Source organism: Palaemon carinicauda, chromosome 8 (assembly GCF_036898095.1).
Source record: "Palaemon carinicauda isolate YSFRI2023 chromosome 8, ASM3689809v2, whole genome shotgun sequence".
NCBI lineage: Eukaryota > Metazoa > Arthropoda > Malacostraca > Decapoda > Palaemonidae > Palaemon > Palaemon carinicauda.
Window position 1 is genome coordinate 154,942,892 of NC_090732.1, and position 27,721 is coordinate 154,970,612.

At 38.8% G+C, this 27,721-nt stretch overlaps 1 protein-coding gene across 1 annotated transcript in view; it reads right to left on the reverse strand.

Moving 5' to 3' along the window:
- The window catches only part of LOC137645504 (huntingtin-like), a 330,048-nt gene that overhangs the window by 195,137 nt on the left and 107,190 nt on the right, over window positions 1-27,721 (reverse strand). The window contains 2 exon segments of the mRNA XM_068378310.1: window positions 8,570-8,655; window positions 21,562-21,683. Of these exon segments, the coding sequence (XP_068234411.1) occupies window positions 8,570-8,655; window positions 21,562-21,683 (208 nt within the window).

Genomic DNA, 27,721 nt, shown 5'->3' on the forward strand with positions numbered 1-27,721 from the left:
AAAAAATCCTCTATCAAGGACTAAGCTTGGACTGCATGTCTTGCAACAAAGCCCAAGGACTATGGGAGCAGGTGTGGCAACAGACGGGGTTAGCGACTGAAGCGGAACCATTTACCCTCCCTGGAAGCATGTTATGCTTAAATTAAAGTCCATAGGAGGCTAAGCAGCTTAAGGCTCCTCTCCAAATGACAGAGTCCTCAAGGGAATATCAGAAGGAGGGAGAACAGCACTTTCTCATCTACAGGAACCATATCCGAGAAAAGCTAGGTTCTCTCAGTGAGGGTTTCACTGGTGCAAAAGCAGCAGACCAGAAGGCAACGTTATGAAACTGCTTGACAGTCTGTGAACTGTCAAAAACTGAACTGTCAACCACAACAGGAGCGTGAGGACATACAGCACTGGTGTATAAGTTGTGTGGGGAAGCCTCAACTCCTGACTGACTAGTTTGCTGCGGGCGAGTGGCGGTAACCACAGTGTGTTGCGGAGGCTGACACACCGTGTCAAAACACGGCAGCTTGTGGTAGCTCACGCACGGCAACGGAGTGCTCTATGTGTGGGAGTCATCATACATCTGGCAGGGTTGACTGTGCATGAGTGGAGGAGCTCTCACAACAAGAGTGTGAGACCAGGAAGCCATGCCGGGCGCACAACCGTGGGAGGTGTAGGCCCACGGGTGCATCGTCAACCTTCTCCGCAGTCGGAGTGTGGGAGCTGGCAACAACAAAAGCTGAGTGTTGGTGCGTGGGAGGGACTGCCGTGGGTTGCGGAGCATGCCGCATTGTGTCAAAACACGGCAGCTCTACAGCACCTTCCCACTGCTGATGCGGTAGCTCACGCATGTCAATGGAGGGTACAGCATGAACATGCGTCTGGCAGGGTCGACTGCGCATCGGAGGTGGAGCTCTCACAGGTGGAGTGTGGGAGCAGGCAGCCGCAGTATCTGCTGAGCGCACAACCGTGGAAGGTTGTAGATTAACAGGTGCATTGTTAACCTTCCAGCACGATACTCCTGCATGAAGGAGCAAGCTGAGACTGTATAGTCAGCAGCATGGACCACTAGGGTCTATGAAAGACAACAACAAACGGAGCTACTGTCCGTTGTGACTGAGGGTCTAAAACAGCTGGTGCGGCAACAGACGGAGTTACTGCCTGTTGCGGTACCACCTTGCCTCTCTTGGGAGGTGTGCAGTCGTCGGATGACTGGAGCGAGTCCGAACTGACCCAGTGGCTACACCTAGGCCGTTGGACTTGCGCGGAAGGGACCGACTTGCACTTAAAAGCTGCAAGATTTGGTCCATGGTTTCTGTGAGAAACCTCTTCCGCAGACGAGGAATAAATGGGCTTTCTCGTCTAAGTGTGGGTGGGGTGATCACGTCGGCAACGTGTGTAGATACACCCGAAACCACGGAGGGAAACGTCTGTTCGTCGATCAAGACCTGTGGAACCCATAAGTCCTTCGACATTACTTCTCCCCTGGGCTTGGGAGCTTGTAAGAGGTATCGGACAAGGTGAACAACTGGCACGAACAAACGAACCCTCGAACGCAACACTGTAACACTTTGCGCATATCACTTTATCACTTTTGATTTTCTGTTTGCACTTATTTCACTGAACTCGAAACTTTAAGTGATTTGTACCTGAAACACGCAATCCTATCCTTCATTAAAAGGTAGTAATTGCGAAAACAGTTTTACAATGTAACAGAAAAACATTATGAAAGATAAAGAATTCAGTGGCTGGAAAAGAGACTAAACACTAGATCAAATAAACTACGTTTAAAATCTCTCACCGCAAAAAGCCTGGGAACAAGAATAAAACTCTAGAAACGTTTTACCTTCTTCCCCTATAGCGACTAGGGAGAAGAGTAAAAAACGAGAACAACGTTACCCGCTTGAACGAAACGTTTATCCTCCTCTCTCTCCCTCCGTCTCTATCTCTCTCTCTCTCTCTCTTGACTTAGAACCTGAGAGATGAGCCCAATTATATATCGTTAAAACATATTATTTGTTAAAGGAAAAAAAAAAAACTGAAAGGTTTCCCAAATAAAAAGTTCCTTTATTAGAATTAAAACCATTTAAGCTAAGAAAGAATGAACGAAACGCTAGAATCGGTTTACTCTTACTGCAACGTGAAACCGTGAAATACTCTCTCTCTATCGTAACGATAGAGCGCATGTTGAACGTTCTGAACGTCAACAACTGCGGAGACTAAACTAAACGTTAGTTCATCTTTGAAAACAGTACGAGACTATCAAAGAAATTCTATCAAAAACATTAAAATTAAAATAGCATAAATTCTTAACAGGAAATACGATATGACGGGCTCAATGTTAATTAACTTCGGTTCCAAGTAAGGACCGCCTACTATTAGGAAAGGTCGCATATAAACAAACATAAAAATTAATTTTTATAAGTTTATAATAAATGGAAAGTTAATCGAAGAGGCCTATAAATGGCGGAGAGATATAAAATCTATAACTTGTTAAGCAAAATTACCAAAAACCTAAACACACTTCCGTCTAAGGGAAGGGTCGGTCATTAAAAGTGAAAGAGAGTCTATACTCTCTTCGACACCAACACTTCCGTCTAAGGGAAGGGTCGGCCATTTAAAAGTGAAAGAGAGTCCATACTCTCTTCGTCACCATAATTAAATCTATCCAAAACGAGTTCAAGTTTTGAAATGAAGATAAAACCCCTGCATAGCGAAAGCTCAAAACTGGAATAGTGTACTTCACCAAAAAGTTGTGAAAACAAATCCAGTTAGGGACGGCGTATTAGTAGGTCTTGCCGGTGGCACGACAGAGGAAAAATTGAGTTCTTGTTGACAAGAAGTACTTGAGTACCTACTCACAGATGGCGCTGTTGTGTACACCCCCACCTGTATAGCGATCGCTGGCGTATCCCGACCGTAGATTTCTGTCGGGCAACAGAGTTGACAGCTACATGATCATCGGGTAAGATTAATATTGAAAAAGAGCAGTAGGAAGTTAAAGAAAGCTGTTTTGCTACTGAAAGGGTTAGATGGGAAAATGGAAAAGCTAAATGGTTGGATAATAAGGTCAAGTGGGAAAAAGAAAAGGAAAACTGGGAAAAAGAGAAAACAGCGATGTACGTTAAGTTAAATGAGATGTATGCATCAGCAACTGCTGTAGTAAAAGCTAATTTAAAAAAATACTTTTCACCCAAACAAGTAACATGTCTTGTCACTGGAAGTAATATTAATACTTGGGAAGACGATGATATCAGCAAAGCCTTAACGTTAAGCAGTTTGACTCCAAAAGCTTATAAGTTTTTAAGAGAAGAGTGGAAATTACCTTTTCCTTCTTTATCAACTGTATATCGCTGGTCAAGTAAGATAGCTGTAGAACCTGGCATTTCGGAATCGGTAATCCATTTATCAAAAATAAAATCGGAGTTAATGCTGGAACACGAGCGTCTGTGTGTAATTTCATTTGATGAGTGCAGTGTTGCACAAATTTGGAGTTACGATAAAGGCACGGACACTTTGTATGATCCTAAATCCATAATACAATGCGCCATGATCAGAGGACTTACGACTTCCTGGAAACAAATTATTTATTATAATTTCGACACTAACATGAAAAAAGATCTCCTTTTTAAATTGATTATTCGGGTTGAGAAAGCTAGGTTTCCTGTAGTAGCCATGGTTAGTGACCTAGGATCAACAAATATCAGTTTGTGGAATTCCTTAGGCAGTGATATAGACAATTCTGCATTTGTTAACCCGGAAGATGATAACAGAGAAATACATGTGTTTGCCGATGCACCGCACCTAATAATACTCACTAGGAATCATTTTCTTGATCATGGATTTGTATTGTCGGGAGATAGGTTTGCTCTTTGTGGTTCAGTCAGGGAGTTAATTATAAAAAACAACAGTGATCTACAGAGAACACATAATCTCTGAAAAGCACAATAATGTTATAGGTATGCAACGCATGAATGTTAAACTAGCGGTGCAATTACTGTCCGAAACAACATATAAATGCCTTCAGTACTTCGGTAACAAGGTCTGCTTGAAGATAAGCATTGGGAAACCACAACTCAGTTTATATATCTTGTAGATCCCTGGTTCAATTTATTCAATTCTCGAGTACCTCGTGATAGGAAGCCATCAAGAAATGCCTATGGGATGAATCTGGACCTACAAAATAAAACGTTGCAAGATATGATTCGAGTATCTAAAGAAATGAAAGTAATTAAAAGCAATAGGCTCTATCCTTTCCAAAAAGGCTTAATTACATCGTGCAATTCTCTAATGAAGCTGCTCAAAATGGTCAAAGCTAAATTTGATACATCATATATTCTCACTTATAGGCTAAATCAAGATGGTCTTGAACACTTTTTTGGCTGCATAAGACAGATGGGTGCAGGCCATCAACACCCATCACCCGTCGCATTTAAGCACCGAGTCATACCCCACATTCTAGGAAAAGACAGCAAACTGTTAGGATCAAACTGCAACGTTGAAAGTTGCAATAGTGATATGATGACGTCAGGCTCATTTTCCAGTTTTCCTGTTGAACAAAGCGCATCCTTTGTAGATGAAAAAACTTCTATTAAAAAAGAGCTGAGTCTATCGGCAATGTTGTTTTGTTTGCTAGTGGAATTTGTTAATGATTTGCAAAATGATGAATATGTAGAATTTGACACTGAAAAAGAAGCATTAGGGAAAGCGATGGAAGATGTGTATATATATATATATATATATATATATATATATATATATATATATATATATATATATATATATATATATATATATATATATATATATATATATATGTGTGTGTGTGTGTGTGTATGTATATATGTGTGTATATATATAATATATATATATATATATATATATATATATATATATATATATATATATATATATATATATATATGTGTGTGTGTGTATATATATGGTATATATATACATATAAATATATATATATATATATATATATATATATATATATATATATATATATATATATATATATATATATATATATCATTATTAACGGTTAATCACAGTTAAAGGCAGCACTAAAATCTAGGTGAATCATACAAACTTCTTGACAACAATCAAGGGATTTCTGTACAGCATTGGAGATTGTAAGAAGGCTACAAGGCCTTCATAAAAACCAAAATTGCAAACTAGGGAACAGATGATTACCTTCAGCAAACCTATTAAGATGTTTTGCCATAAGACATTCAAAAATTTTAGATAATATTGGAGTTATTGAAATTGTTCAGTAATGGGTTGGACTTGAATACCAAAAACATATTTACACAGTGGAGTAATATTACAAATTCTCCAATAAGTGCTAAAAGCTCCTCTTCTTGCTAACTTACACAAAATAACAGATAACTTTAGAGCTAAAATATCTGGTCTTTATAAAAAAACGGAAAAATACAATTTGAGTCTACACCACCATAGGCATCATGATCCATCAACAGAGCTTTAATTTCACAAGATCGAGTAGCTAAACTAGTTACTTTAACCTCAGGAAAACAGGAATGAGGAAGTTTCAGTTTCTCATTACTCTGTTTACTGTCAATCATATCAGCCAAAAGGGTTGCTTTTTCCTTTGGACAGTGAGTGACTGAGCCATCTGGTTTAAGTAAAGTAGGGACTGTTGCATCTACACCAAATAGTGCAGATTTGAGGGTATTCTACCACTAATGTTCCTGGGTTGTACCAGATATGGTTTCTTTTATGGTTAGATTGTGTTCGTTTTCAGTTGAAGCATAAACTCTCTGAGAAAAACCTGTAAGCTAAGTATCGTTATTCCAGGTCAATTCTGATCTGCTACCCTTTAAAAGATGATAGGCTTACTGCTTCTCCAAATAAGCATGTCTACGGTCATCGGTCATCATTGGACCATGGTTTGTTTTTCACTCAGTACCTTAGTACACAAGAAGGGATACACCTATCAATTATGTTGACTGGATTCTCATTCAAAGGGACAACAGGATCAACACTATTATACAATTGTGACCAATTCAAGCACAAAAGATCATGCAAAATCACATTCTAGTCTGTTTGAGATTTCATATAAATCTTACATGAGTATGAATCATCAGGGACAGGCTGCTCAGTCTTCACTACTAATGAAATCATGGCATGATCAGATGTTCCGGCTGGAGAACCAACCTTACTTGTTATAACAGCAGGGGAGTCAGTGTATACGAGGTCCAAGAGTTACTAGACTTGTGAGTAGCTTCCCTTATGATATGCTCACAGCCTGATTCAGAGGCAAAGTCTAAAGTTCTTAAGCCATGGCGATCGGTAGGACAAACAGAACTTAATCACTCCCTATGGTGAGCAATGAAATCACAAACAAAGACAAAAGAGGCCTTTCTATCATCTTCTTGTATCTTAGTCATAATGGTAAGAAGACAATCGAAGATAGAATCTTCCAAGGCTGGATTCTGGTAGATCGAACACAAATAGTAGTAGTTATGCCTGCCACAGACTTTTATTACCCGAATCTCATGACATCAACATGCATAGCAAGACTTATGAGAAGCATGGTACTCAGTTCTAATTTACACCGCAGAGCAGCAAGTATTCATGGATACTCAATTTTTGCACCTGTCACTGTTACCTAACAACAGCAAATAAGGAAGACTGAATGCAAGGGTCTTTTAACAAGGCTGCCTCAGTACAAAGGAAAATGGCACTCTCAACTCTAGGGTTCAGTAAACAGGAACACAGAGACTTTCAACGCTCAGATTGGAGGTACTTCCAAGAGTGGAAGAATTTTCTCTGGATACTCATGCATATAAGGCTCCACGCTCAAAACACTTGAGGGTGGTGAGGGAGATCTATTCATAATACGATAATCAGAGGCTGAGGGTACTGAGATCAGATCTTCTGGGAGCGAGGCAGCCATAGCCAAGGGATTTGCTACAAGTACTGGCTCAAGCTCAAACTGTACATTATCAACACTGGGTAATAAAACATTAACGAAATTATTAGGACTATCGTCATCTGTGACTGGAGCCTCAGTAGGTTCCTGACATGAAGAACCAGGTTGAGGGATAATTTTCACCGCAAAAATAAAATTTTGTTTTTTGCCACTGTTGAAAGAAAATGAAGGAGAGCAATCCCACTTAGTTTACTTCTTGCAAGGAGATCAATATCTTTTCCATTGGGAGGACGGCCACTCCCTACAGTACTCACATGGTGATTCCATTGAACATCTCTTGCCACGGCATGAGGGGCAAAAATGATGCGGATCAACATCTACCCAACTCATGAAGGTGCACATGGATGTCCATCATGGCCAGGAAATGAACACATGATATTAGGCTTACTAGACATAATGTACTAACTCGTAACTTACAGATAATGATAGTAACGCGAGTGACAGTGAATAAGAGAAAAAACACATAATTCACGAGCCCTAAGCACTATAAGGGTATGCATGGTGAATGTAGATGTCTACATCATAGAGAGAGGGAGGGATACATCCTCTTAACGTAACGACCAGGAGAGTAGTGAAACACGGCATGCAACGGTGCCCCATGCACTGTGGTTGGTTATTAGCCATATTGTGATGCAATCAAATCCCTTTTTCTTTTGACTGTCTAGTTATAGAAAATGAAACTAAGAGTAATCCCCCTGATGGAGAACCAGTCAACCCCAAGAAGGGCTACCATATCCATAAGGCATCGTCCTTCTGAAAACAGGGGAAACAGGACACTCTTACCCCAGAGCCTGCCCCAAGATTAAAGGGTCACCACTCTTCTTTGACTGACCCCCGGAGGAGATCAACGGAGAAGGGTCAGAGGGGATAGTACCGGGAGTTGAAGAAGGAAGTCTGGCCCTCTTTGACCTCAAGGAAAACCCCAAGGGAGAAGAGTTCCTTTTAGACTTCTTCCATCTTCTGCTATACTTCTCTCACTAGGAGAAAAACCATTCCCAACACTCATCACAAGGCTGCCCTTGATGACAGTGCTCTTTAATGACTTATTACATATCCTACCATACTTCTCCCACTAGGATGGAGACCACTCTCAACAATCATCACAAGGCAACCCTTGACTACATGAGTGCCCCCTGCCGGATGGACATAGCTGATGAGTACCCGTTACCCTGGCACTCATAAATGTGCCGCAGGTCTATGGCGGCAAACTGGGACACTTCCTCAAGCATGTCTGTCAGTATCTTCGACAAACACACAAAGTTACAAACATGCTGGAAAAACGAGAAAGAAAAATGCCAGTAAACCAAGAGTCGGATGATAAGGTTTGTTTTTACCAGAAGCTGAAATCATAGGGGTTGAATCCCTAACTGAGCCAGTAATTACTGGGCGGGTGTTGATACCTCGTTAAAACTTATAACTGTTGTATTCTAGCTTTGTTGTTTTCATACTCCTAGGTAAAGGATGATGGTTTGTATAAGTGACGGAAAAAAATTATTATTTATACAAAAACTGTGCAAGAACAATTTGGAGACTAGAGATTATAAATACTGGTTATAAGAAAATATCGAATGTGACACATTCACTTGAACAAAACACAAGATGTCATCCAAAACTTCAACTCACCTGAGACATTCCAAAGAGCGACCAAGGCATCTTGTTGCCACTTGGCAAATCTTCTTTCCCTTGTCGAAGTGCTTCTACAGCAATACCTAAATATAGATAGCCAAGATATTAAAAGTAGTGCTAAGAAACTACCGGTTAAATATCAAATTTTAAAATAAAAATGACAATTTCACTACTTACCTGGATTCTAAACTGATATTACTCAACCTTGAAAATGGAATTAAAAAACCATTCAGCAAGACACCAGATTTACATGCCAAGCGTAACCCTAGACATTGAGCCACTATTAAAGCCAAAATGTTAGTCTGCTAGAAGCATTTGAAATACCAAAATCTCAGAAACTTGAGTCAAAAGCTACATTAAAAGGTTTTATAGTTTTATACAGGTATGTGGAATATTTTATCCTATATGGTTGCTGTTCTTTAAATATTTCATTCTAATTGTTAATTACTTCCCTTATTTCCTTGTTTCCTTTCCTCACTGGGATATTTTCACTGTTGGAACCTCTGGGCTTATAGCAGCCTGCTTTTCGAAATAGGGTTGTAGCTTAGCAAGTAATCTATATATATATATATATATATATATATATATATATATATATATATATATATATATATATATATATATATATATATATATATATATATATATATATATATATATATATAAGGCAATGTCTGTGCGCACACATGTGTTTTCTAAAGAAAGAGAGATTACAATATCTACATAAAAACAAAAGTGTATTCCTAAGCAAAATTTCCCAAGGAAGTTAACGCAAGCAGTCCTGAATCTCTGATAAGCCCCTTAAGGAAGCTGTGGGAGCAGATCGCCCACCACCCTCTTTCGTGAAATCAGATAGGCTGGCACCCTAAAGTTTTTCAACTTTAAAAGAAAAATGTACACAACACTTGCAGAATATCTAATGATGGAGTCTTATGCATTTTTTTATCAGGGAGTCTGACATCGCTATTTTTATTATGATCAAGACCCACCTTGGGAGGTGTACAAGTCCCATAATTACAGACCCCCTAAAGCTGCATTCAATAATAATAAACCAATTGCAATGAATTTTGACTTAGAGATTATATGAACATAGGAGATTATTTTGGGTTATATCAATTTGGGAATAAACAAATATAATACTGTGTATATATATATATATATATATATATATATATATATATATATATATATATATATATATATATATATATATATATATATATATATATATATATATATATATATATATATATATATATATATATATATATATATATATATATATATATATATATATATATATATATATATATATATATATATATATATATATATATATATATATTCCTCATTTTTACTTTACATCCTGAAGAGGGCCAATGTTTTTTGGCCGAAATATAGTGATTTATTTATATTTCCTATGTTTCTTTTATGGGCTTTTTTGAAAAAACATATATATATATATATATATATATATATATATATATATATATATATATATATATATATATATATATATATATATATATATATATATATATATATATATATATATATATATATATATATATATATATATATATATATATATATATATATATATATATATATATATATATATACATTGGCCCTCTTCAGGATGTAAAGTAAAAATGAGGAATACAGTGGACAGTGACGGTTTATATAGGAAAGCAAAAGGGTGTTTCCAATTGTTATACAGTTGTTATAATTGCTGGAAGGATTAGCCAAATTTAATTACATCCAGGTGCATCTTCGTGTTGTTGAGCTACTCGGAGGATGTCTTGACCTCTGATGTATATCTGGTGGTTGGTCTCTGCGGATTATCTTCTTAATGATAGGGTTGAGAAGGGTACTGTCACTGTGTCAGCTTTCCATTGGTTGCCGGAAAGGTTCATTGTGTTTGATTGATTTATGATGGCTGATTACCGGATTTTCCTTCTGTACAGACAGGTACTCTTAAAAAGCACAGATGACTCACTCCAGTTAATCTGGTGCCCTAAATCTCTAAGGTGAACGAAAATCCCCGAGTTTTCATAGTCATACCTTACAGATCTTTTGTGGTTCAGATAATCTTTGAGATAGCGAACGGCCCGTTTGTCCAACGTAGACTTTTTGACAATCCCCACATGGTACTTTATAAATGCCGGATTCTATATCTCTTTTATTTTAATAAAACATTAATAAGGGCACTTCCTATGGTCTTGGGATATGAAAAAAAACAAAGGTGTTCTCAGTTTTGATATTATTTGTTTTATTCTTAATACCTTTTATATATGGGAGTTTTATCTTATTTTCAAAATCAGTTTGGTTAGTAACATCATGATCTTCATAATACAGTATATCGTGTTAGCTTTGTTGATGGCATTTTCTATGACATATGTCGGGTAGAATAGCTAGGCGAATTGTTTACGAATGATTTAAAATTCTTTACTTGGGTAGGCCAGGGAACAGATTCTCAAACCTCCAAGAAATAAATTACAAACTACTCCAATTTTTACAGAAATGTCGTAATAACTAAAGAAATGAATGTAGGAAATAGAGAAATTGGTTTTCTATACACAGTGAAATTGTACCCTGACAATTCCCTTATAATTATTATGTCCAAAAAAGGTAATTTTCCATCTTTTTCCCATTCAGTTTTAAATTTTGTGCTAGGGACTAGGGAATCTAGATTATAGAAAAATATATTAAAATCTCCCCAGCTATCATCCCAAAATGTGAAAATATCATCAACATAGCGTTGCCAAACCATGTTCGTAGGTTTAATTGTTGTTAAAATTTCCGTTTCAAAGTACTCCATGTAGAGATTGGCTAAAATTGGAGATAACGGCCTGCCCATTCTACAACCAAATTTTTGTTTGTAAAAATTTCCATTGAAAGAGAATACGTTATTTGACACACTTAGTTTAATTAACTTAATTGTTTTTTCAATACCGAGGGGTGAAGTGATCTTCATAGGGGATTAATTTATCCCTCAAGAAACCTAGTACATCATTAATCGGGACCTTTGTAAATAGGGATTCTACGTCAAGACTCAAGAGTTTTACATTGTTTGCCGGGATATTTAATCTATTGAATTTCTGGATAAAGTCCAGCGTGCAAATGAAGACCTGCGGTCTTAGTCCTTGTCCGAACTCCAACATGGTGTGGACATCAATCCAAAAGGACAGCTCCTTGCGGATCCTTTCGCATGGAAGATTGTTGACGCTGGGGTCTTAACTCGTGGCGTAAAGGATGGGACGTGATACCCTATGTAAGGATTCTTCCCTGGGAGAGAACACTGATAGAAGTAAGGCAACGTTTAACCCTACCATGCGCCCTGATAGGATTGATGCTATTCCTTGAAGCAGCATCAGTTCAGCGAATGTTAATCAATGGTTAACGGCTGGGTATCGTGGTTACTGTGCAGTTGGAGAGTGCTCGCGAGTACCCAATTGTCGACAAGCCGTTAATGGGGGTTGTGAATCGTTTGCCGATCACTTTAGTGGATTGGTGTGATGGCAAACGGTGAGTAGCGAGAAGTGTGTTGTATGCCTTCTGATCTAGGGAACCATGGGCAGAGTTTGACTAGTAAGTACGAGTCACGAACTGCTGGTGAACGGTGAACTGCCAATGATCAGTGAATCGGCAATCTGTGAGCCGAAGATGGTAACTGACAGGCATGTGAAGGCTGTCTGGTCAGTCAGCCAAGGAAGGTTGGCTATTAATGAGTTGATAATCGGCTTATGGAGCCCTGAGAGATCCTCTGCCAGCAGCCAGCCCAGCCAGCACAGCACTCCCGGAGCCTTGTGTCCATAAGGGAAAGCTGAGCGACTAGGCCACTACACGCAGAGGCCCAAGCCGGCCGTACAACCTGCCGGCAAGCGGTGAGATTCTAGGACAACGGCCAAAGGGTTGCGATGGCTAGGCCATCACTAAAGGACAGAGGTGTGGGGGGGGGGGGGTCCACACCTTAAGAAACTGTTACAGTATCGGCGCCATCCTAGGCAGCAGGAGAATAACTATTCTCCAGCCTAAGGTCTGCCAATACAGAAAAGGGGCCGGCAGCAATCTTGCTGCCCCTCCTAAACAAGAGAGAAACAGAGTTCCAGTGCCAGCGCCATCCTAGGCAGCAGAAGAATGTCTATTCTTAAGTCTAGGGTCTGCAAGCACAGGACTAGTCAACTAGACCACAGGGAGAAGGTAGCAATATCATATAAGGCCTTCAGGTGTGGTCTAGGGAGGTCTAGCCTCCTATGCTGGCAGCATAATCCGACAGGGGAATGACTATTCACCCTGCTGGCTAGCTGCCGGCACAAGACTATCTACTCTGAGGTTCTGACCAAAACCCAAAACCTGCCATCTGTGGTTACGGGGAAGGGACAGAAAACCCTAGCCTAGGCCTGCCTGAATGACAACTCGAGGCACGACTAACTAGGGTTGTAGCCTAAGGCTAAACTCAAGAGGGGCTAAATCTCCACTGGAGACAAGTATCACTTTATATAATAATTCTAGGAGATATCTATCTCCGCCTGAATTGATAAAATGATACACGAGGGTAACTGGGGAACATGTATGAAAGTATACTAAAGCCACTAGCCCAGTGGCAGCGAGAATTGACTACCTAAATCACCGAAACTCTCTCTTATACTATCTTCAGAAGAGGAAATCATTATACAATCAGTATATCTTACATGTATAAATTGCCTAAAAGCTTCATTTAATTTCATCACACTAGGATTGAATGTCTATTATAACATGCATGAAAGTAAACTGAAACGCCTAGAATAGGAAGCTTAGCGTAAGCAAGGTTCTGTTACCTAATTCGCCGAAACTATTACGAATACTATCGACATAATATAAAAAACTCCGAGCAATGAAGACTAAATAGTTAACATTATTTATGCTATTTATACTGGGAAAAGTTGTTCTGGCTAACTAAATAACTCATGCGTTACGAACGACAGCGCCCATGACACCTCCTGTTCAGGCAACAGCTCTTCCATAAGTTAAATTAACTTGATTTAATTTCACAAAAAGGTTAAGAGCTAAAATTTATACAACGTAAAGATCAAATACTCAACTTTTCAGAGGCAGAAGAGGCTGGAGATTGCATGATAAAACCAAAATAATCCAATAACGAGAGAGCAACCAGGAAAATCACTGAGCAAGTTCGCTACAGATAAAGGAAAATCATGGCGGCGATGATGGCGCCATCTTGATACTCAAATAGTAACGGAGGAAGGGTACCTTATCAACGGTTCCCTTTTGTTTTTTGCCACTTTCCCCCTCGAAGAGTAAACGCTATTCGGGGTGAGGATTGCTATGTGGTGTGTCAAGAATACGTCCTCTGATACTATGCGATATCCCTAAAGGGGAACTTTAGGGATGTTCACGCCAGGAGTTATAATTCTGGATATCTCTAGGAATATCACTGTAGTCAAATATACCCTAGGAAGCTACTTAAAGGAACCTTCCATCAGGACGACATGGCCTGAGCCCAAAAAACTAGTTGAGACCATAGTTCAACAACTAGGGAACAAAGGTCTTCAAGTGATGGTATATCTCGACGACTGGTTATTTTGGCTACGATTAAGTCGGAATGTCTTCTTGCAGCTCTGGAAGTTATCAAAATTTCTTCAATACCTGAGTTTCCAAATAAACCTCGAGAAGTCCAGGTTATCTCCAGCTAAAAAAATTCCAGTGGGTAGGTCTGCACTGGGATTTGAAGTCAAAAATTCCTTCTCAGCCTCAGGACAAGAGGAAGGAAATAGCAAGTTCGATAAGGTGTCTGCTTCAGTCGAAGATGATCACCAGATGTCATCAGGAAAGATTCTTGGGCTCGCTACAATTTGCTGCAGTTACAAACCCAATCCTAAAAGCAAGACTCAAGGATGCCAAAACAGAGTTTGGAGAAGAAAGGAATTAAATGCTCGAAGAAATGATCGCCACAAAACCCAGGCTTTACTGTGCAAACAGCTCAAGCCATGGTCCACTGCCATGAGCTTGTTGAGACAAGTCCCTCTTCAGTTTCCTCCTCAGTTAGTGACAATCCAAACGGATGCCTCGGAACGGGGTTTAAGGGGTCATATCCCACCAAGAAGATACAGGGTCAGTGGTCAGTTGCATTTCAACAATTCCATATCAGCATTCTGGAAGCCATGGCAGTGTTTCTTTCTCTGAAAAGATTGAACCCGAAGAAGAAATCACCCATCAAGGTTAGTTCTCGATAGCAAGATGAAAGTCCACTGCATCAACAGACAGGGTTCGAGATCTCAACAGCTCAATCTCGTAATGCTGGCCATTCTCACTTTGTCAAAGCGAAGAAATTGGCCACTCTCTGCAGTTCACTTAGAAGCGGTTCGCAATGTAACATTGGATGCCCTATCAAGACTGAAGCCTCTGGAAACAGAATGGTCCCTGGACGAATAATCATTCTGTTTCGTTCTGGAACAAGTCTCATAACTGCTAGTAAATCTCTTTGTGACGAGCTTCAACAAGAAGCTTCCCCGGTATGTAGCACCAAATTTAGATCCGGATGCAGTGGGGATAAATGCAATGTCACTGGATTGGAACCAGTAGAGTCACATTTACCTTTTTCCACCGTTCAATCTTCTTCTGAAGGTCCTGGACAAGCTACAGACTTTCAAGGGGACAGCAGCATTAGTGACCCCAAATTGGCCCAAGAGCAATTGGTACCCTCTTGTTCCAGGAATCAAATCTCACCAGATTCCTCTGCCAATATTAAAGGTGTCCCATGATGTTCAACAGGAGACTGTCTTCTTTTCCTCTTGGTTAACGAACAACCTTCAGCTCATGATTTTCTCGTCCTGGCTTCTGAAAGAAAATACAGTTTCGAAGGAAAGGATTGATTTTATAAAAGAATACAAGTCCTCTACTACAAAAAGACAATACTTGTTCTCTTGGAAGAAGTAGGTGGAGTTTGTTAAGAAACATAAGCCTACTTTGATTACAATGGACTTCTGTTTATCATTCTTCATTACACTACATGAACAGGATCTGGCCTCCACAAGTATTTCCTCATGTAAATTGGCCCTAATCGGACTTATCAATTATGATTTCGATATAGAGCTCAACAGTCAACTGTTCATTAAGATCCCGAAAGCTTGTGCTAAACTGAAACCAAATGCTACCCCCAAAACCATCTCATGGTCTTTGGACAAAGTATTGCACTTAGCCTCCTCAATAGATAGGTAGTCTGCTTCTTTGAGAGATTTTACTCAAACAACGATCTTTTTATTAGCTATGGCTTTTGGTGCTAGAGTCAGTGAGAATGTGGCACTATCAAGGGATGATGGCCTCATCGAATTCTCGGAGTCAGGAGAAGTTAATTTATATCCAGATCCTGTATTCCTGGCAAAAAAATGAACTCCCCATGAAACGTTGGGGGCCTTGGAAGATCGTTCCTCAAAAGGAAGCTCCTTCTCTGTGCCCTGTGGAATGACTTAAAGCTTATCTGTCAAAGAGTGAGGCCTTTAAAGGCGGACAACTTTTTAAAGGGGAAACAACAGGATCTAATCTGTTTTGAAACAGCTAAGGTCCAAACTCATCTACTTTATCAGAAGGGCTGAACCGGATAGTGTGCCATCGGGTCATGATCCTAGGAAAGTTGCATCTTCCTTGAACTTTTTCCAGTACATGTTCTTTCAGGGCTTACAAGCCTATACCGGGAGGAAATTTTTCAAGTGTTTTCCAAACATTACTCATGACAATTTGAAGAAATTAAACACTTTGTTGTGGCAGCAGGTAGAGTGATTAAACCTGCTTCTTAGTGTTGTGCATGGACTCTTGTGGACTGCATAATATGGAACTATTGCAGTGTGCATAGTGCGAGTTGAATTATCTTCTAATTTGCAATGTGTTATAAACTGTTTATATTGAAGAGTTTCCTGGTGATCTTATCTTTATCATAGGGAATGATGTTACTATTCTATTCTATACAGTGTTACTGGTGTAAACATCTCTTGTTTTAAGCTCAAAATATGTAAATATTGTTGCACCAATTTTGTTACATTTATATGCTTTTGGAAATAATAAAAGATTATACATGTTTTTGCATTTCTTTTATACAGACCTACTGTTCCTAAATAAAAAGTAATATATAGTACCTCTAATTTTTAGTCCTCCTTTTTACAGACTATTGCTAAGTTGATACGTGTTCTTAAAAAGGTACTTTCTTCACAGTGAGTGGGACTGTAATGATAACTGTTTGATTTCATTACAGTTTACAAAAACAAACCATCATGAGATACACGAATCTTGGAAAGATTCTAAATCTTCTATAATCAGAGAGCTTGATAGTAAAGTGCACGTATGTGGTTAAAACTCTAATTTACCACAACTGAGAATTTTTAATTCTCTGGTACACTTCCACCAGGACGACATGGCGTGACTAAAAACGGGATTTTGACATAGGAAAAATCGACTTTTGGGTGAAATAACCATGTCGTCCTGATGGACCCGCCAATCACTTTTCATCCCTTCTCAATTCTCAATGTGAGGCCATGTTTCATACGATGGCTGCTGCTGGAATGGCGAAACAGCGAACATGTTTACAGTAACACACTGGGATCGGAGTTATAACAGCTCTCCCATGTATCCAATCTTATCCCATATCCTTCGAGACAAAGTTAACTCTATTCGGGGAAGGATATCAGCGGTTGTTTTAAACATGTGCCTGTTATATACAGTGAACCCTCGTTTATCGTGGTAGATAGGTTCCAGACCCAACCGCAATAGGTGAAAATCCGCGAAGTAGTGACACCATATTTACTTATTTATTTAACATGTATATTCGGACTTTTAAAACCTTCCCTTGTACGTAGTACTGTTAACAAACTACCCTTTAATGTACAGAACACTTAATGCATGTACTACAGTACCCTAAACTGAAACAGGCACAAATATTAAAGGCGATTTTATATCATGCTTTTCCTAAACACGCCAAAAAGCACGATAAAAAATGGCAACCAATGTTTTGTTTACCTTTCTCTGATCATAATGAAGAAAAAAATGCATTTAGTGTACACATCTGTGTATAGGTTAGTTTTTGCATCGATTATATTGATTATACAGTATGTTGATTTTGTTATTACCAATGTTTTACTTAATTTTTCTTAGGACTTCCAAGTGAAATGTTTTTCTTTATGACGCCGCCTGAAACGAAGGCATTTAACGCGCATGATGAAAGTGATAAATAATGATATTAGAGTAAAAGCTTTTAGAAAATATGTTACAGTATTACAAATATTATTTACCGTATCTATATAAAATCATACAATACATACTGTACATAGCAAAGCAGGAAAACAATTTACGAGAGAGAGAGAGAGAGAGAGAGAGAGAGAGAGAGAGAGAGAGAGAGAGAGAGAGAGAGAGAGAGAGAGAGAGAGAGAGAGAGAGATTGTTTTACGTACGTAAATGTAAATTTTAAACAAAAAAAATATGATAGGTTACAACATGTATACTCTTCAGACTTTTAAAACCTTCCCTTTAACTTAATGCATACAGTACTAAACTAAAACAGGCACAAATATTAAAATGTTAGAATATTAAAGTAAAAAATAAAGATTGTTACTGTACTCACCACGAAAGAAGTTATAGAAAAACTTGAATGATGATGGCGATGAATTTGCTGCACAGTATGATGATAATGAAGCTGATGATGTCTTCTACTGTGCAGCCAATGATAGTATTTTACGTCTCTTCAGACGGAGGTGTCTTTTCCTGGGACACCTCTTCAACTTCTTCCTCGGAAACTTCTTCAATTTCTTCCGAAGGCGTACTAGCAGGAGGAACTGGCTCTTTTTTGCGAGGCTGGAAGAACATTGTGATCGGAAGTTGCTGCCGCTGCTTCTTTTTTCGCTCTAAGAGCATCCTGTAGGGAGTCATGTCTTCATCGATCTTGTTGCAGAATTGCATAGACCGAACCATATCCTCGTCCCACTCCTGCAACATTTCTTTCACCTCCTTTATATGGTTGCAGACCTTGGCAAGCCGTTCTAATGTTAAGCCCGTTTCTTCGACATTCTTGGGTCTCTTCCTGTGTTTCGCTCTCTTCTTCACTGGCCGATTTCGTCAGGTCTTCTAGGTCTGCGTCAGTTAGGGGCTGGGAATGGCAGTCCAACAACTCGTTGACGTCTTCAGTCGTCATGTCGCCAAACCCGTCACCTCCAATTATCGCAGCTGCACAGATTTGCATATTGTAGAGTGTTGGATTTCAGACGGAGTAAATCCCTCGTCGTCGTAAACAGTCTGGGGCCACATCTTCTTCCAGCTCGCATTCACGGTTGCAGGTTTTCATTTCTTGCAGTGCTTTCTGAATGTTCTGCAGGCACGTGGCTATGGTGTACTGCCGCCAGTACGCCTTCAAATTAAAATCTTCATCTTCATCTTCTTGGGCAGCATCCACACACGCAACGAGGCCCACCAAGGTATTCTTCGTGTAGAGGGCCTTGAACGCCCTGATAACCCCCTTGTCCATCGGTTAAATTAATGACGTGGTGTTGGGTGGCAGGAACTCAACCTGAACGCCCTCACGCGACAGGTCAGTTGCGTGTCCACCAGCGTTATCCATAAGGAGAAGGATCTTGAATGGCAAGCCCTTCTCTAAGAGATATTGACTGACTTGCGGGATGAAACACTGGTGGAACCAGTTGGAGGTCAGCATCTTCGTAATCCATGCTTTTGGATTATGCATCCAGTACACGGGAAGGACATTCTTATTCTTATTTTTCAAAGCGCGAGGATTTTTCGACTTGTAAATAAGCCCCGGCTTTAGCAAAAATCCAGGAGCATTGCCACACATCACGAGGGTAACGAAATCATTGAATGCTTTAAAGCCAGAGGCTTTGGCTTCTTCTTTGAACAGGAAAGTTCGCGACGGCATTCTCTTCCAAAACAAGCCGGTCTCATCCATATTAAACACTTGTTCCGGCTTGTATCTACCTTCGGCGATAATATTCTTGAACGTCTCGTTCCCGTAAGTTTCATCAGCGGCAGTGTCAGCGGAAGCAGCCTCGCCATGCAGGGAAACGCTTTTCAGGGCGAAGCGTTTCTGAAACTTCGTGAACTATCCTTTGCTGGAGGAAAAACGTTGTTTCTGACGCTGGGAATCAGTGGATGTCCCTGGTTGAGGTTCATCTACATCATCATCTTCTTTAGCATGGTCGCCATCGTCGTCTTGAGGTTCCTTTGCCGCAAAATTCTCATACAAGCTCAAAGCCTTGGTTCGGATAGTGTTTGTATCCAAGGCTATGTTCTTCTTCCGGCAGTCGGCAATCCACACTGCTAAAGCACCTTCCATGCGTACGATCGTTTTATTACGCGTTGTAACGACTCGCTTCGCTGATCTGCTAAAGGTGATGGTAGCCGTCTTTCTAATGTTCGCCTCGTCCTTCTTGATATAGCGAACGGTGGATTCGTTGACTCAAAAATGGCGGGTTGCGGCCGCGTAACTTCTACCGTCTTTTAACATATCGAGAAGCGTCACCTTCTCAGCAATCGTCATCATCCTTCGGTGGCGTTTAGGCTCACTACCAGCCTTAGTAGAAGCAGAACGCTTGGGAGGCATTGTACAGTAGGGTTTAACAGAAAGTTCAACAAAAAGTTCAACTTAAAACAGTCACGCACAGCACAGATTAAAGTTCACAATAACTTAACAACGTCTACACAGCGATACGGCGGGAGAGAGAGTGGCCGCGAATACGTAGATGCTGGAAGTTGGAGATGCGGGCAAAACACCAATCACAGGCTAGATAACAAAACTTGGGTTCTGATTCGTCATCTATCAGCGCTTGAACCAATCACAACCCGTCTTATATGCTACGTAGGTTATCAATTCAAAGTACAAGGTACCCTACATATACAGTAATAATAATAATAATAATAATAAATAATGATAATAATAATAATAATAATAATAATAATAATGATAATAATAATAATAATAACAATAATAATTTTAATAACAACAACAACAACAATAATAATAATACAGCTTTACATACGCTATTTTACGCTTGTTTTGTTGTAGGATACGTGTCTCCTCTCTCTCTCTCTCTCTCTCTCTCTCTCTCTCTCTCTCGTACGCTTATTCGAGATGTGATTTTTGCAACAAAGAATATTATTGGATGCAGTACTACGTACGTTATACATACAAAAGATTCATGGAAAAGATGCACATCCATTACATTTGTAGTACAGTAGTAGCCATCAGCAGCCTTACACCATTCTAATATGGTATGACTGCATCTGATTTGCGTTTCATGTTCGATTTAATTTTACTACGTACTGTATACAGTACTGTATTATCGTATGATCACATTCTTTTTCGTGTTTTATTTCTTTGTGCGCTGAATTATATGTCATATGTAATGCAATGAACAATCAGTAAGAGCAGATATTACTAATTACAGTATTAATGGAATTACAGTACAGGTAACGAAATATCGTATTTGGGGTCTTCAGATATCGCGGTATTTTCAAAATTTCCGGAAAATCCGCGATATGTATATATATATATATATATTATGAAAAAAAAACCCACGAAGTGGTGAATCCGCGATGGTCGAACCGCGAAGTAGCGAGGGCACACTGTACACGATACATTTCGGGATATTAGCTCCAGGGGTAGTAACTCTGTGATACCCTCTATAGGTAAAATTCTTTGGTATATCCAATCGCAGGAAATATCCCGAGTAGAAAGTTGCCTAGAGGAACTTCCATCAGGACGACAAGGCTATCTCACCCAAAAATAGATTTTGCCTAGATCAAAATCCCTTTAATAGAAACACTCCACAAAAAAATCTTGCCATCAGCCTAACCATTTACAATATAGAGCCATGAAATTCAAAAGCAATAAATCAAAATTGTAATACTTTCTAGGGTTATCTAATAATGTTTTATAAATACATAAACCAGAGTCTGAATACTTCAATTTACTGATGACAATATGGCTGGAATCTTACCCGTAATAATGTTTGAGGCAACGGTGAGAATATTCTGTTGAACTGTGAGATCTCCTGCTACAGGTGCTTCGCCCGCCAAAGACAACACCATGGTAACGAGACCTATATGAGAGTGGCCTTCACTGTTTGGAATAAAAAAAACAAAAATAAGAGCATGTTTTATGAATTGCATTCAACAACTGCATAGAAAAGGATTACAATAACTACAGCTTACTTAAAGAAGCACAAATGGGGAAAAATATACACAATTACCTATGTGGGTATCAGATCATAAAAATCAAAATTTTCTTATATTGACATTTTTCTTTCATTTATATTTTTCACCTGAAATTTTTAGTTTGTTTACTAGGCTTCAAAGATATGGTCATAGCCTCGGTGGAAAACTGGCAAAATTTGAAAACTAGTGTAGCTTAAGACAGTGTTTGTGAGATTAATTCAAGTTACAGAAAAAAATCTTATTACAACACTTATTTAAATATGATATACAGTAGCTAATATCTTAACAAAGAGAGGCCATCTCAATAATAAAACCAAGTAATAGAAATTGCACCTTTGCTTTAGGATAGTTTATCTCCTTATATTGCCTGAGTCTATCTCCAACTGTGTCACCGTGTCTTGCGTTATCTCCATGTCATTCACCAAAGCTACTCGACTCTTCGTGTTCTGATTTATCTAAGATCTATCTATCGTCATCTTTGATATTTGTGGTGTGTTTTTACTGTCTTTGTTCAGGAATATTGTAGGTATGTAAACCAAGTTTGCTCAAGCATATTAGGGAGAGATGCAAGGTATATAAGCATATTTCTGTATATAGCATGTCACAAAAAATGGTGTACCATGCTGAATTGAAGTAGTGAGTGAGCTACTGTTTACAATAAGATTGATGATTTTCTTCAATATGAGACTAAAAGGAAGAGATGGAATGATAAATGTAAGAAAAAAGAGAAGTTAATGCTAGCACTAGTATACTGTAGTTTTAGATCAGGATTCCTTAGTACTAAATTTACCATTCTATCAACCCTCTCCCATCTTACTGAGAGAATGTCTTGACAAAGTCATTCAGCTTCAACACGATATCTCATCTGTTTACATGTTGCATGTTGTGAAGGGCAAGGAGCTTTTGAAGTGGGGAATACACTTTTCCTTAGTTTGACTATAAATGTCTATAAATGTCTCTCAATTGCCTTTACTATTTTTTATCACTTATTCAACTTTCATATTTTATCAAATTTCTCCCACAGTGCTGTCCAACCTTTCATCCTCTTTCCACTATCTTAATACTAGAAAAGATACCTTTGCTGGGATTGGAGTCATTTCTAAAACCAATTGTGGGACCTGTGGGTATTTTGCCAACTACACAATAATGTTTGATGCAAAGAAATGTCCATATTTCCATTCTGATATGTAGGACTATCTCTTAAAAGATCTGGCCTCTCAGATTCAACAGTTGGGCTAGTTCTTCAAGATAAAACTCTTGGTATTATGACCAGTTTTCCTGCTACTATGATTAATGGGGACAATTGTATTGTTGCAATTCTCTCAGTCCTGTCATGTGGGTTTGGCTTACACTTGAATTACTCTAATTATGGTAGTACCATTCCTTTGAGAGAGGGTAGAGAGGTGATATCTGGGAGTCGGCTCTCACTGGCATTATTGGTGGAGGAATTAATTCTTCGAAAGGCAAATTGGGTTTCTTTAAGGTGTCAGATAGTCTAAAACTTTCTTTGCCTAAAATATTCTTTTTTATTTATATCATTATTCCCTCCTCACAATAATGATTAACACTAATACAACTCCCCTAACCCCTGAACTCGAGTGCTGCTGCCAGGTCTGGCATTGTTGAGCTGTAAACTAACAGTTTTCTGTTCAGATTTGTAGAAAATACATCTATTGTCAGGAAACTCCATAAAGTCAGAAGCTTTGTCACTGGTTGAGGATATAAAGACCATTCTGACCCAACTATATGACCCTTATGACTCGATATGTCAGCCATGACATTCTTCTTGCCAGGAATGAACCGGGCTGAGAGGACTACGGATTGCCCATTCAGGCACCAACAATGTGCTGCCTTCCTTGTTGATATATGCCACTATGGCTGTATTGTTGTTCATCAATGCAACCAAGTGACTGACTAGAAGATACAGGAAGTGTTGAAGTGCTAAGTAAGCTGCCTTCAACTCCAAAAAAAATATGTTAAGAGACTTGCCCTCTTTTGACCATTGTCCTGAAGTCAGATAATCATGAGATGGGCTTCCCACCCTCTCTTCAACACATCTGTGAACAGAAGATCTAGAGAACATTCTAAGGGAGAGCCCCAAAACATATTCGGGGGTTAGGTGACAGAGATAGGTGCAAAAAGCAAGAATCTGTGAATAACTGCTGACCTGGGGGGATTAATACCTACCCTACTAACTCACTGTCCACTGCCTACGCACAGTTCACTAATACACTAAGTAACCTACTATACTGCCTAATATTGACTTTAATAGGTTTCTATCAGTATAAATATTGTGTCACTGAAAGAACACATTTCAGTAAATGCAGTACATATCAAGTGACCCAGAAATTGTTGCCATTGTTGTGCTGGTAACTGTTAGTGGAAAGCTGAACTACCTTCCTGAATCAGGTTACCTTATCTTCGGATGGATACACCTTTTTTTTTACAATATCTTTGATCATGCCCACATATATAATTGCTTGCTTTGGAGAAAGCTTGGACTTGTCTAGATTCGCCACAATCCACAAATGGTAACAAAACAAGAGAAGTCTATCCAGATGATGAGAAGTTGGGAATCTGAGTCTGCCAATATCAGCTAGTTGTCCAGATATTAAATCAGACGACTTCCGCTGGTATGAGCCCATGCTGACACCAATGTAAACCCTAAACTGAATACCTGGGTGTTGTGGACAGCCCAAAACAAATAACTTTGAATTGAAAGTCCTTGCTTCCTAGGACAATACATATATATTTTCCTGAAGAATGAATTATGGGGATTTGGAATTATGGATCCTTGAGATTGAGAGAGATCATAAAATTGTTCTTCCTTACCACATGTCTGACCATGCTGGGAGTTTCCATCTTGAACCCAGTCTGGTAATTGAACTTGTTTAGGACTGAGAGGTCTATTACAGGTCTCTAACCACCTGAGGCTTTACTTCGACCAGAAACATATCTAATACAGGTCTCCAACCACCTGAGGCTTTTCTTCAACCAGAAACATATCTATTACAAGTCTCCAACCACCTGAGGCTTTTCTTTGACAAGAAACAGACAGCTGAAAAAGCCCAAAAGGCCATCCTGGACTTCTTCTCAAAGGCCTTTTCAGAACATGGTCTGCATCTCTAAAAGCAGAGCGAGGTCTTTCTTCGTTTGTCAGTGAGAGAAGGACAACGATCTTGAAACTGGATTTAGATGAGGGGGAGAGTTAGTGAATGGGAAGTGGTAACCAATCCAAAGAATGACCACCGTTCATTGTTAGTTCATGTGAAATTGCCACCTAATCCATCTCTCTGTCAGGCATCCCCAACTGGTGGTGGCTGAATGGGGGAATTTCCACCCCTAGCATGAGTGAGAACCTCACTTACATCTACGATTGTGGTTCCTTGACCTTTGTTGATGAAAAGGCTACTCAAAATCCGTATGGTTCCACAATGTTGAAGGTGCAGCTCTGTAGTCACTTCTATTCAACTACAGTCTAGAAGCTGGACCTAAAGTTTGCCTAGGAATGGGAGGTGACCTGGAATGGTTGTTTCAGGAGGAGGTTTGTGGCATCCTAAATGACCTCACTCAGTGAAGAAGTGAATCTTGGTTCGATTTCCTCTACTTCTAAGACGTAAGTTCTACCTGGCCACCATGTCTCGCTTCTTCAGGTTAGCCATCTGATGGACCGAAAGCTCCACACATTTGGATCCTGACAGAGTGAGGGCCTTGAACTGCCTCTTTTTTTTTGTGTCCAAGAGGTCTTCAATTGAGGCTAAATACCCTACTATCCCTGATATCATTATTGAATCTATAAATAACAAATTGCAAAGCATTGCTGTTGATGGGTACCATAGAGAGTGTAGGAATGGGATATCTGGTTTTCCTCAAGGCCAGTATTCTTGCTCCATTACTTTTCATACTACTGTATATACACATGTTATGTGGTTTGGCCTAGAAAAGAAGATCATTGCATAGGCAGATGCTGCTAATCTTTTTGCCTCAATTCCAATTCCTGAATGTAGATTAAGGCTTGCTGAAATTGTGCATGCTGCAAATTATGGGGCATGAAGTTGAACCCTAACAAAACTCAAAGTATGGTTGTAAGTAGATCAAGGACAGGGGGTTCTAAACATCCGAATCTCTGTATTGATAATGTTCATTAACTATATGCAACTCCTTTAAAATCTTAGGTATGATTCTTGATTGAAAATTTACTTCTGAAAAACAGATTTAATCTGTTTGTTCTTCAATTGCACAAAAAATTAGCCTATTGAGAAAGTCTTTTTCAGATTTTTGGCGTTTTAATTCTTTTATTCCTACTTAATTTGAATAATATTTTCCTGTCTCATCTTCTGCGGCTAAAACTAATCTTAATTTGTTGTACGAAAAATTGTGGTTTATCAAATTTCTTATTCCTAATCTTGATATTAATCTCTGGTGCTGTTATTCAGTCAGTTCTTTATGCATGTTGCATAAGGTTTTCATAATCCTGACTATCCTTTGCATTCAGATCTTTCCAGACTGTACCATCCTGCACCTAGTATTGGGTATGCAGTTAATTCTAACCAACATGCCTTCTCCATCATAAGGCTCGATACTACACAGTATTCTAGAAGTTTTATTCCTGCTGTGACTAGATTGTCGAATGATCTTCCTAATCAGGCAGTTTAATTGGTAGAAATTAATAAGTTCAAACTTGCTGCAATTGTTTTCATGTTGAACCAGTTATCATAAGTCTCTCTTCATAGATTATATATGAGAGACCTATTCTAATATTGTTAATGATCATAAAATACTTTATATCAATTATTCATTACTTTTCATATAATTTATTCATTTATTTCCTTTCCTCACTGGACTATTTCTTCCTGTTAGATCTCTTGGGCTTATAGCATGCTGCTTTTCCAACTAGTAATTTACAATAATTTGCTAGGTACAATTTACTGAAATGCATATATTAACCAAATGTCCAAGTTACTTGACCAAGATATTACACCATTCTCATAATTGCAAGGATAGTAGTGGAATTTATATGCTATCCAATACTTTAAGACTGTGAATGGTGCAGGATAATTTCTCTTTTTTAAAGTATATTATACATATACAGTATGTATATATGTATGTATGTATATACAGTATGTTATGTAAATAAATCCGACTTATGACACATCTTAACAATGGATCTCGTTATTGCATACATTACAACCTAACTCCCTGCCCTTTCAATACTGCCAATATTGACAATTGCTTTTCTTTCTATCAGACTCACTCAACCTCACCAAATTCTTATGGTTTTAGTAAAACATCTGCTGAATACTCTTGAATCTTGCCAAGAGTGGGGCACTATCTTTTTAAGACTGTGAATGGTGAGGGATTATTTTTCTTTTTTAAAGTATATTGTACATATAACTCTTCAACCCTCACTAGCTCCTTTTTACATACCCCCACTCTTTTGATACAACTAATTTTCCTCAAAATCAAAATCCATTGTTTTGCTTACATTCATCTCTGATCATAGGGAAGAAATGAATGTCTTTATACATTTGTGTTTAGGTTAGTTTTTGCAGCAACAGCTATCAGTTATCTCTACTTAGAAACTTCCAAACATCTTCATCTGTAAATATTTTACTAAATGAGGGAATTTGATTTACCTTTTTGGAACAAATGTATTCATATTTGCAGTATTCATATTTACCCACAACTCCAAATGCAATGCTGGAGTTAGACTTGGGTCCATAATAATTCTTTTAATTGTAAGCATGTGCTTCCTTTGGCATCAGCTATGTTTACAGCAGAGATGCATAATATTCTGACTTCAACTGAAAAAAATAGAAATAATGAAAGAGGGTAATTTTACCATCTTTAGTGGTACAGTGCCTAGTAGGCATCAACAGCTTTTAATCCAACCAACCCCAGAAGGTTAGTTTTGCTTGGTTCCATCTCGTGGATATGCCAGGA